The following is a 12,739-nucleotide window of genomic DNA, read 5'->3' on the forward strand; positions in this document are numbered from 1 at the left end:
TGCTATCAGGCTAGCAGAATGCATTTCCAGATCTAAATTTCAAAATTAGCTTAACAAATATACGAGAATTATAAAAACATACAGATTTTCTCATCTTAACACTTAAATATATACCATAATGCAAAATTAAGAATTACTTTAATTGAATTTAGAAAAATACCAGAGGAAGTGGATACAGACTAATAAATAATCAGAGTAGCTTCTATAATAGCTGCATCAGAACTAGCACAAAAAACATGATTCTAAGTTTAGACTGAAATGGTCTCCCTAACTGTTCCTCCATCTAAACACAGACTTGCCGTGATACATACTGCAGTTCAGACAGCAAGACTTGCAACATCACACAGCCAGTTTGAGTGCTCAAGAGTACACATTGTACAGACTGCAAAGAAAAAACCACACTAACGATCTGACATATAAATAATACTTATCACACAAATCGTAACTACATTATATTTTAACTCTGGAAAGCATTTATATTAACTTTTGATAACCTCAGATTTTCAGGCAGACCACAGGTTTTGCTGTCCTTTTCAGGAAATCTGTAAAACACCACAGAAGTTAACAGCAGCCCAGGACAGCTTATTTTTCAAAACAAACATGGTCCTGCCAACTGAGATACGAAAATAGCCAAGTTTCTAAAACTCTTCACATCTCAACTGCCATATTCTAACCTGGACGAGAGAATGCTTAGGAGTTGCGGAGTGCTACCTGACAGATCACCTATCTTACAATTTTTAAAGTATCTTTATGGCTTTTCTTTGGCATGCGGTAACTACTGGTCTTCATTTATCTTCCTTGAATAATAGCATTGCCTAAGAAGACAACACTGAAAACACGTAGGTGTTGGCACAGGGAATCGTTTTTTTGCTCTCTCCATACTGAGGGAACACCACCTTTGTCAGGCAGCACAGAAACATGTGCAGCTGACCAACCCACTTGGCTTCAGCTGCCTCCCCATGATAGGAACCTCTGTTAAACACCCGCAGGGAAACACCCTCATAAAATAAGCAGTGACTGCTGACCAGCAACGAGTTTGACATCTTCTGGTTAAATATATAGTATTTACATTTGTGAACTGTGTATTTTGAATTCAGCCATCTCAAACAACGCCGAGTTTGGTTCAGTGATGAACAGCGTCTGGAACGTTTCATCACTGAGCTCCCACATTCTGACAAGTACTTGGAGTATTTCCGAGACATGGCACGGGCCGTTCTTACGGCTGCCACACAGACTGGCCTAGCACCCCTCCGCTCGGCGGCACAGCAGCGCCTTACCCTCAGGCTGCTGCCAGCCATCGAGCTTCCCATTCCCACCTGACGCCCAGGTTTAACGGCCACCGCCTCCCCTCAGCCTCGCGCCGCCACCGGGTGCTAGGCCGAGTCCTGCCCCACGGCCACGCGGAGGAAGGGCAGCCGGGCCTCGCCTCTCGGTACTCTCTGGTGAGCGACCCCGCAGCGGGGGAACGGGCAAACTTCTGCCGGGACAGTTTCCCGCCCGGCCCGTCCCCACAGCGCTTCTTGCGGGCATCCCCTGAGCGGGGCTGACAGGACCCTGCGGCAGGCACGCAGGACCCGGCCCACACAGGTGCCAGAGGGCCCTGGCCCCCCGGCACCACAGCATCGCCAGTGCCTCAGGTGGAGGGCGGGCTGCGCCCATTCCCGGGGAGACCTCGCCTCCTAGCGCCAGCGCCGGGCCGCGCTGTCGGCAGCGGCAGGGGACAGCCAGATGCCTCCCGAACCCTTTCACCTTCCTGCATCGGGCCCGCTACGTGACTGACCGCGGCGAGAGGGAAAATGTGAGCGCCCGGCAAGGCCGTGAGAGAAGCGGCGTCCGGAGGAGGATGGCTGGCAGCCAGAGCTACCCGGCTGCCCCTCAGCGAACGGCCGCCGCAAGCCGCGCGGCCCGTCCGGCCCCGCCGAACCCGGAGTGGCGCGGACGTTTTCGCGTTACCTTTCGAAGAGCAGCCGTATCATGAAGATGCAGAAGGCCAGGGGGAAGGCGAGGTAGAGGTCCTCCGCCTGCGGGAAGGCGGCTTCCTCTGTGCTCTGCAGGTCCGCCCAGGTGACGTTGTGCGGCAACCAGAACCGCTCGTTCCAGAACCAGGCAAGGATCCCTGCCATCTTTGCTTTGTCTGCCTCGGCGCCCCTCACTCCGCTCCGCCCGCGGCGAGGCGTGTGCGAGCGGCTACCGGGGGAGAGGAGGATAGAGGAAGGCGTGTGTCAGCCCCACCGCCGCGGATGATGCTGCCGAGCGGCGCGCCGTGCTGTGCCGCTCCCCGCCCCGCCTGTCACACGGCCGCGCCGCCCCCCATTGGCTCCCGCCCGCGCCCCACGGCTCCTCCGGGGCCCGCCGTACTCCTGCGGCGGCCGGGCACAGCCTTTCCCCGCCCCTCTTCCCCTTCCCAAAAACCCGGCCAAACCCTGAACCAGAGATTACGCGGCCCTTGCGAGCGGGGACCCCGTCCTGGGGGCACTCACCGCGGCCGAGCCTGCTGTGGGGACGCAGGCTCCGCTTCAGCGCCGGCTCGGAGTGCAACAGAGCTGGCGGCGGGGCGGCTCCTTGTCACCCTCCTGGTCGCTGACGACCCGTCAGCTCTCCCGCTGCTCAGCCGGCGAGCCTGGAAGGCTGCTGCCTGATTTAAATAGACAGATGGCAGCCACAAAGAGCCCTCCTTTTCTGACCTTATCACAGGAACACGGACCGGTATCGGTTGTCTCGGCCCGGTCCCCGCCAGGGTAACCCGGGCCAGGAGCACGGCTTTCTGCCAGCTCCTGCTGAGGCGTTTAGATGCCAGCGGAGCTGTCCTGGATAAAAGGACCCTCTGAAACACCCACCTACTGAACCTTGTATGCACGTACAACAAACAGACGTAAATGAGGCATGGAAAAGTGTGCGAAAACACAGCACTCGCCAGCAACAAAACTGAGGTTAGGACCATTGGCTTTGCACTCCCAGCTAAAGAAAACCTTTTGTCTTTAGGCTTTTACTTTCGGTTCCTTACCCCACTGCCCAATCCCGCTAGAGACAAGAGGAAAACTGTAATTGTCTCTACTAAACTTTACAGCATAATTGTCTCCACTAGACTTTACAACAAAGGTGACTAGCAGGCTTTAGTTTTAATTGTAGCTACTGCACTACACGTGTGGTACTATTGGTACACACAAAATGACTTCAAGTAGTAGGTGTACCGGTTCTCTGACAGTATTGGTGTTTCTGTCCTGCCTCACTTTATTTTAGATGGCTTCAGTTTTCTCCCCTCTATCATCACACTTTACAGCTGGCTACTAAATACCGAGAGACACCGACTTCTTCATGTGGCATACTCGAGCATTTTATCACACTGCCTTTTGGTGTTCTGCTATCTTGCTCCCCCCCCCCCCCCCCCCCCCCCTTCGATTCTACTTGCCCTTCCTGAAAAATTAATTGCACAGCCCCTCATGTCTGTGCTGATATTTCTGTGCTGAAGAACATACCAGGTTAAACACATGACCTTGGTGCTGATGAAAAACAGTATACTGGTTTTAATAAAACAAGCCATTTGTGTATGCAGAGAGAATTTCCACCTAGGACATGTCAGGGAAGTTTCAGGAAATGCTTTGGCAGGATGGTTGAGGAGCCATGTGAGAATTTTATTGCTGAGCCAACATCCTAAGTGTCTGTAGATACTCTGATTCATTTCTTGTGGGTGCTTCTTAGGGAAAGAGAAGAGAGCTGGTACCTTGAGGCTGTTCCATGGAGCACCTAGTCCTTCAAAATAACCTGAAAAAAAAGCATGGGCTCTAGCACCACTACTAGATTTGCCTGTTCCACATCCTCCTTTACTGCAGTTTGCAAGGAGCTCACTGCCTGTGCCGATCTGAGCCCTCAGCTCCTCACCAGTTACAAGCCTATGCATGATCACCTCAGGATCCTACTATGGGTGTCTGACATGAGCTATCTGTCATAACCTCGGGACTTTTCTGTGATTTCAGTTCAGAGGGAAAACTGACCATGGGGGTTGCACCCCTCTAATGCAACCTTCTTCACTTACAAGTGATGGTTTTCTGAGCAGAAGAAAACATATCTTTGCTCAAATCAGCAAGACCTCTTTTAGCCAGTGCTAAAAGCTCACCAAAATCACCCTTCCTTCTTCCGATGTCCCTGCCTTATTCTCACAACTGACCTAGAATCCCCCTAGAACTCCCCCTGGGAGCTCATTTCCAAGCACTCTCACTGAGAACTGGCTTCTACACATACACATATGCCTCTCTTCAGTTACAATTCCCAAATCATCCAGATCACTCAATTTTCTGAATGGACTTTCATAAGCCTGTCTTAAGTGGGAGATACAAGTGTGTGTTCTCAAAGTGAACTCAGAAGCATAAGCTTTGAAATCTGTTGATGAACTGGTCTTTAAATATCATTTTAATAGCTGACAATACACAGATGGCTGTTTGCTTCATTAATGATAGTTGTGTTTAAGGCAAAGTTAATGTTAATCAGAAAATTGGTATTATTATTCTGTACCTGAAGGTGACCTGTCTTTTCAGTGTATTTCAATATTCCAATCAGTCCAGACGTACATTCAATATTTATGTCCATTTCCAATTCAATGAAGTAGCACTTTCCCAGTTAGCACTGAGGCTCACAGGTGCTGGTGCTTGGCATTGCTTAAGTACAGATACAGAAAAGGGACAGATCGCTGGAAAATGAACCTAGCAACAGTAATAACCTGACGATGTATAAGAGATTAATTCCTGCTGAACAATTAGGGCAATTTACTTGTGTGTCAGACTAAAATTCAGTTAGGCAACAGATCTTTAGGCATCTCTGCAAATGAATAACATTTCTGAAATGTTTGAGAGAATGACCAATTAAAAACTTTTAATTTAATTCAGATTGTAGCAGCAATTATGTAGTGCAGGGAAGACAGGACTATGGAACAAGGATGCCTGAATCTTGTGCTTTGGAGGGAGATACTACCAGAATTTTTTGTGTACCCCCTTAAACTGTTACATCACACAAGGGAGACCAACAGAACTTTTATAACTGTGATTTCATATGTGGTCTTACAACCTGAAGCAACTTACTCTAAGATAGTGCTAGAACTTGGCTAAAAGAAAAAAAAAAAAGATAAAAGCGAGTCCTCAAAATCCCAGCCTGGGCACTTTTAGTAACACACAAGAGTTAGTAATAACAAAAAACGTACACACAAATTCCCCCAAAGTTACTGAACTTCTGTTTCTACTCCAAAAAGAAAAAAAGAAAGCTGACAGACTGTGTATCACTAGTTCAAGTCCTTATGTAACCAGTAGAGTGAAGTAGCCACTCTAAAACGAAGGACTTACTTACTGTTTATATCTTGTTTGTTTAGCACCAATAAACCAGGTTAGATCTCAGGCACAAAAGTTTCCTTCAGTTTAGGAATAAAATTATTGTTCTTAGTCTAATGAAGTTCATGTATTCCAGTGAATGCACATCAGCCTCACTTCTCCTCATGGCTACGAAATTGCAGTAGCCTTTTTATACCACATGAGGAGATCACTAGTACCTCCTCACAGATCAGAAAAAAAAATACATGACTGTCACTTTTCAATGCAGATATGTTTTCATACATTACAATTCAGAAAAATTTTCTGGTAAATATATATTTGTATTCTATCAATATTAAACTACTTAAAATAGGCAGTGGTTTATGCTGTCTTAGGCTTCCACACAGGTATAAACACACAACAAAGTGAAAATTAAAAATAAAAATGAGCAGTATTTAGCCATTACTCTAAAGTAAGTAGGGGTACACATAAGATATCTGTTGATCAGGACCATGTTCAACAGGTACTGCAAAAATTGCATGGAGAAGCAGCATGCTTGTTTAGCTCAGCTATGTAGCACAGAAATGCCACTTGAAGTTTTCAAGCGCTACATTCATGCTGCAAATATTGCTCGAGTTACAAGCTCATAACGAAGTTTGGAGGCTTCCTTGAAGGATATTGACAGAGATCATTCCTACTGGGAGCATGTCTTGAAAGCAGCTTTACTAGTTTATGGTGGGTAGTAGCCCAATATTTTTATTTGCCTGTCACAGCTTATTTATCCATCTGCAGTCAACAGGAGCATGTATTGCATCTCTAAATCACTTTGAGTGAGTCTGGGAATGTGTATTTGTTAGTACCAATGTGTCTTTGCCACACTGTTGCCCATCTAAAGGAGTTAGTCCACCAAACTAGGAAAAGCTGCAGCAAAACCTCTTGATTTTAAAAGACTGTTGTAGAACTGAAAAAAAAAAAACAGCCAATTTTTTTATCTTATTTAGTCGGCTGTAATTCTGGAGTACTGCCAGGCTTACACACAGGGAACTGCAGTCAGACTCTGGGCCAGTCCATTTAATGGACCGCATAGTATAGATGCCAACAGCACAATCCACTGAGACTTTTTATTACCCAAATCTAAATCATGTTGTTCCTGAGCAGAGGAGATGGCTATGGCTGATCCATGTAAAAGCAGCTGTGCCAGTCCCATTTCCATAGGTCCATTTCATTAGGCCAGTAATGATGTGCATAGCAGAAGGGCCAAGAACTGCACATGTGTAGAGTGACTGCTCTGTGCCTTCTTGGGGAGGGTGGAGGACCATGAGTGTAGGGGAGGCAACTGTGCAGGCATGGCCCTGAGCTGTTATTATTCTAGCGTGCCTTCCTACCTGCTGATTCCAGAAGCTGTGGGGAATTCCAGTTTCTTATGCTGCTGGTTTTGCAAACTTCTCTAATGATGTCACCTAAGAAGTAAAATTGCACAGACCAGCAATCTTAATTACAAAAGCTATGCTGGGGCAGTAAATCAGTCCTGAGTCTTGCATGGGGTGATATTAATCTGAAGAGGCCAGTCTAACTTCACCCAATTACCAGACAATGTACTCTGAATTCAAATCACCAGCAGAACTCTCTGTAGCAGTGTTTTAAATACATGAATACAGTAGGTGTCCCGAGGTTATATCACTTCACAGCCTTCCAAATTTTTTGTCTTGGCAGACAAGCAAGATACGTCACTTGGGAAGACAAGCAATTGTAATTGGTTTGGCTGTCATGAAAAGATGTGTGGACAAGTAGCTCTAGCTGAAAGAGAAGTTTACAAGCCTTATAAGGGTTTGTGCTGGGCTCCAATTAAGGTCAAGATCCAAAGTAGAGCTGGTCTATGAGAACTGGTCAGAAGGTGAGGAGGAAGCAAGGATTGCCTGAGTCACTGTATGTCTCCATGCTTCATCTCCATTGTTCACTTTGGTTGGGCTTCCTGCTCTAGATGTAAAGAAAGCGTACCAAAGTGTACATCCTCATTATGGTACAGTCATAGTTCACCTGATTATGATGTTGCTTAAGTGCCCACACTTAAGCTAAACCGAACTAGGCCCTATTCAAAATACAGTAAGAGTAGTCAGAATCTTCTGCACCAATTTAACTAAATTATCCTGAAAGAAAACTTTTAATGGGCTTTGCACAACTCTTAGCATAGACAGGTGGCTGGAAAAAGTGCTAGATATGCTGCATTGCACTTCAGCTGGCACTTCAGAAGCATCTATTTCAAGACTATTCACATGGCCAGATTTGGGCTATAGAGTCACATTATAATTTATTTGACAAAGCAACTTTTCAAGCCATTAGGTGGTCAGAATTTACTGTTCAGGTTATTGACCAGTGTGGAGCTGCAGCATCCAGAGATGCTCTGGAGAACTACAGACTTCCAGCAATCAGGCCTTGTTTCCATGCTCAGTAAAACCTGGACACTGACAAACAGCATTATTGTGCCTGACTCAACAAGAACACTGCAGTCTGGAGTCTCTGCCAGCTTTATGTCAGCTGTGAGGGGGACAGACAATTTCTGACCCTCTATGCAATGAGAGCTAATCTGGCATAAAAAGTCAGCTATTACAATGCCGACCTGTCACACTGTTTACAGGGAATTTCTGTTGCCAGTGTGAGCTTCTGAGAGATCAGTATGTCCCATGTCATGGCTACAAGCTGTGCTCCAGCCCTGGCAGCCTAGGAGTTACTTACTGTCTTATCAAACTATAGTCCCAAGAATTCCAGAAACTACTGGCAGAACTAAACTCACTTATGCACCAATCATCTTCAGACAGCTGCCAAGGTAATTATATTGTGCCCAGCAGAACATTCACCTCATGACATCTCAGCCTTTTCTTCAAAGCTTTTAACATCACTGTCACAATGTCATGTGTTAGTCATCTAGTAACACCATGTTCACAAGTGAATGAAGCCAAACCTATCTAGTTTAATGATGCCACATAGATGTAAATTATTATTTGCCTAGGAGTAGAGGACAGGTAATTTGCTGCCAATAAATTTTTATTGTCTTATTACACAGTTTTAAACATCCTCCTTATAAATTTTGCCATACTTATTCCACAGCTGTGCAGGGAAAGCTGGGCAGAATAATTTTTTTTTTTCCCACCAATAATGTACACATGGGTTGCTGAATTCATCAAATTAGAATTTTTATTTCACCAAATCAAATGTATTATTCTGACATTTTTCAAACCAAAGCATCCATTGTTTTATTTTGCAATGACATTTCAAAAGTAAGGTTATTTCTCATTTTAAGTGAATTGGAAGCAAAATATAAGTCACATTTATATTTTAGATTAAATGAGATACATTTAGATTTCTGAGATTAAATGAGGTACATCATAATTGTATGATATATCTTTAAAGCTCTAGATAATTATTAAAGATTCCCATAGCTATATTGACTGACAGTGTCAAGGTTCTCAAGATTATATGCCACATACTATTTCATTTAAATCAGTTAAGCAGAAAAGGTACTAGAAAACTGAACTAACAACATGATGCACTACACTCCCTGCTGGGGTAACGCTAGCACTGCTTATGGTCTGTAGTGAACATATCATACCTTGCAAATACAGTCATAACTCAGCAAAAGGAAGCTGGCACCAGGCACCAACACTGTAAATTAGTTAGGTATGGCTTTAAACATTTTCTGAATTGGAAATATTTTTCTATTCCTCTGTTTTCACTGGAGTTATGGAGAGGCAAAACCGGAGAACAACACTTCAAGCTTTCCCAGCTTTGTTTCAGCTCTAGTGTGTGTCCTCTCTTTTGCAAGTTCATGCTGGATAACTTCTCAACAAAAAAAGATTATTTTCTTCACCCCAGTTATGAGAAAGGGATTGCTTTTATACCTCCCATGAAAACAAAAAGCACCAATGTGCTTTGTCTGCCACATCACATAGATAGGTGCTATACAATTACAAAAACAGTTAAATATTTTTATTTTAAAATGTTATATTTAATCTTTGGCCAGTGTCATAATTTTATCTTTCCTAGTGGATTACACTTTTATTCAGATTAGCAGCTGCAGCCCATTTGTATTCTCCAGAGCCTTTGCCTTTCTCTTGACACCTCTTGAGAGAATTTGCACAGACTTTAGTGTAATCAGTATAATTACTGTTGGGTACATCTGAAGAATCCATGCAGTGTCTAGTACCTCACTTTTGAATATATAAAGTGAATACTATGAAGCAAAATGAATACAGAAGTTCCTCAGCCAGAAGAGCTGGATTGGCAGTTTGTTACTAGACTATTAAAAAAAAAGAATCACAGGAAATAGATTGGTATACTCATACTGATGCTGCACAACATCTCAACACTAAATATATATCTGCAAAGGCTCAAAGAAAAATACCATAATGTTGTTCGGGGGATATTTACCAGAAGGACAAGTCAAACTTAGAGAAGTTTCTTTCAAGTATTTTACATTTCAAAGGGCTCCAAATGAACCACTAGAATTGGTTTATCAAAAATGTACTTGCAGTGCTGGCTTTTTATAAGCTCAAAATACCAATTTATAGAAAAGAGCCAGAGAACATCAGCCAACAGGAATGATTTTTTCCCCAGGTCTTGATTACTACAAGTTTTCTTATCTGTAGGAATGACTATACTTTCTAAAGTAATACTTAGTCTTGGAAAGGTTGAGTTGGCCCCATGGCTTAGTGATAATTTTATTATTTTTTCCCCATTGCATTTCACACCAAGAAAGAAAAGTATGCTGGCAATTTTACTTTGAGTGCTTATTTATGTATTTTGTAGGATTGATCCCTGGTGTGATCAGTGCTCCTCCTGGTCTGTAAACTGAGGCTGATTATAAAGAAGGTGCATCACAGACAGACAAACAGACATCCTTGTGGAATGGCGTGGAAGACCGCAAAATTTGTAAGTCAGCTTAGGGAACCCCACAGGAAGTTCTTGAAAAGACATACAGCTCTAATCCTATAATCTTCATACCACAAGCTAACTATATAAGCATTCTAACAAAAAGGATTAAAAGTGGTTATTAAAAATGTATTTTTAGCAAAACTAATTGTATTCTACATATATATGTAGAGTTGAGATTTTTTTTTTTAAGAAAAGTTTTCAAACCTATAAGGCCTTTGTCTCTATTGACTTAGAAGCCAGAGTTCCTAAAAACATATAGTGTTGAGATAAGAAAAAACCCACTCGGCATTAGTAACTCTGTGGGTTTATCTATCTCATTTGTGTACAATCCATCTCTCAAATCAGTGGCAGTTTTGTCTCTAGTTTCAAAGGAAAACTGTCAGACTAATAGGAAAGGCAGATGGCCAATCTTTTATGCTCCCTGACTGTCATCAGGTTGTTGCTATTTTGCTTTAATTAGTGTACATTTGAACCTCATACAGATTGGAAACAAAGCAAAGGAGAAGGCTATTTTAACTGGTTAGAGGTGTCATCAATAAAGTTTCTATAAAACTGACCTGAACAAATCAAGTACATCAATGCGTAACTTTCTGGAGACAGAATTCTGGTAAGAGGCATCCTTTCATCAGGCAAAAGCAGTTGTATTATTTAATTAATTTCCCAGTTAACAGTAGATACTGTTGAGCTTCGTGGTCTTCATTCCAGAGTAATGAGATTGCACTACATGCTGATGAGCACTGCTCCAGAACACTTTTTTTGTGCTAGTGCTGCCTCCTTATACTTGCTGAAGAATCCTTTCCTTGTGAACAGTGAAGGGGTCCACACTTTAATCTGGGAACTTCACAAACAAATTGGACTTTGTAAACTACTTTTTGTTAGCTAAAGCACTTTGTAACAGAGCAGAATAAATACAGCTGCAGAAGCTCAGGAGCTTCTCTGGTGGGTGAGGTCTGTATCAAGACAGCTAAATTAAATAGGAGAACTCTAAACCAAGCAAATGAGGGTAGCTAAATAATAGCTATTAACATGAGCAGGCTTTTTAAAAAAGAAAAAAAACCCCAAGTTTGTCAAAACAATGGCTTTTTCTTGAAAAGGGTACCCAGTGAGTTAAAAAAATAGATAAATTGGTATCACTTAATGTTAACTGCAACCTTTTAACTAATATGCTTATCACTGTCATTCTTTGCTATTGTTTATCAATAAAAGAGGTTTTCATTTACTAAAACCCCAAGTAATTATATCTCAGGCAGAAAAGGCTGCTTCTAGAAATAACTCATCACAGAAATAAACAAATGAAATAATGCAAACCACAATGCACTCATTTCTGACTATGCATTTAGGATACTGATAGAGGAGGAAGATCCAGCTGGCTGGATCCCAGACTATTGGCAAGGGGAGTAGGAAAGGGAATTAAAGGGACAGAGTTTAAAGCAAGGAAAAGCTTATCTTTCTTTATCCTCTTGCACCTTCCAGTGGATTTGATCACCAAGTACAACATATTATTGTTCTGCCCCCCGGGGCAGATGGGGGATGGAGAAAAATGCTCAAACACGATTCTGGCTGAACCCAAAACACTTGGATGAGGCTAGTGCTCTCTGTTCAGGTTCTTTAGTCTTTTTATTTGGAGCTCAGTCTGCTGCTCATGAAATCTCACAGCTGTAGTTAGAGCAGAAGAAAAGCTGCAGTCTTTACAAATGGCAAACAGAGCTGGGATGCATTATTCCCTACTGTCTCACTTATGGAGTGAAATTTTCCAACACCAAAGCAGCACCACAACAAGCATTTTCAGAAAGTGATAGAGGAAAGCAGGCAGTGTGCTATAGCTGCACAATTTCAAACACAGAAACTCCTCACAGGAGCTATGGTTAAGCATAGCCAGACACACAGCTGCACTGTATTCCAAAATATCCAGTCACCCCCCAATTTGCCTGTCTTTAAATAAATGCCACTTCTTCAAAGCACATTAAGCTCCCTGTGTTATGTTTTTCAAGTTCTAGAAGACAGCCTTGGGGGGGGGGGGGGGGATGGGGACAGTTCTACCATTTTTATGAAAATGCTGTATAGTTTCTAGCTTGAATTTCCACTGTAAAGCAAAATAGATACTCCCCAGCATGTTGTTTTGGGTCATATGTTGTGCCTTCTGCTACATGGGTGTTTAGATCCTGTTTGAAGTCAGCAGCAGGTAAAGTCACAATAACACAGCTACAATCCTTTGATTGTTGCAATATACATGGAAGATTTTCCTTGTGCCAAAGTAACATGTTTGATATATTTATTTCACTACAATAATATTTTATAAGTCTGTCTTGAAAGCAGAGAGTCCAAAAAAAGCCTTGCGATTAAATCTTCAACACACATCTTGTAAGGTCTTACACTTGACAGCATATTGACTCAGGCTGTGCAGTATTACAAAAAATAGAAAAATCCCATTTCATACATACTAACATTTTTTCAGCATTAGAACTAGTCAGCATCTATACACTTAGGTTTTAATGACTGTTAAAGTTAGGAAAATG

General features: G+C 42.8%; 1 protein-coding gene across 1 annotated transcript in view; it reads right to left on the reverse strand.

The window, feature by feature from the left end:
* Positions 1-2,128, reverse strand: part of CERS6 (ceramide synthase 6) — a 122,727-nt gene extending 120,599 nt beyond the window's left edge. Inside the window, exon 1 of the mRNA XM_034065680.1 lies at positions 1,954-2,128. Coding sequence (XP_033921571.1) covers positions 1,954-2,123 — 170 coding nt within the window. The 5' untranslated portion in view covers positions 2,124-2,128. The remainder of the gene's footprint in view (positions 1-1,953) is intronic.
* Positions 2,129-12,739: the final 10,611 nt, after the last annotated feature.

This window comes from Melopsittacus undulatus, chromosome 8 (genome assembly GCF_012275295.1).
Source record: "Melopsittacus undulatus isolate bMelUnd1 chromosome 8, bMelUnd1.mat.Z, whole genome shotgun sequence".
Classification (NCBI taxonomy): Eukaryota; Metazoa; Chordata; class Aves; order Psittaciformes; family Psittaculidae; genus Melopsittacus; species Melopsittacus undulatus.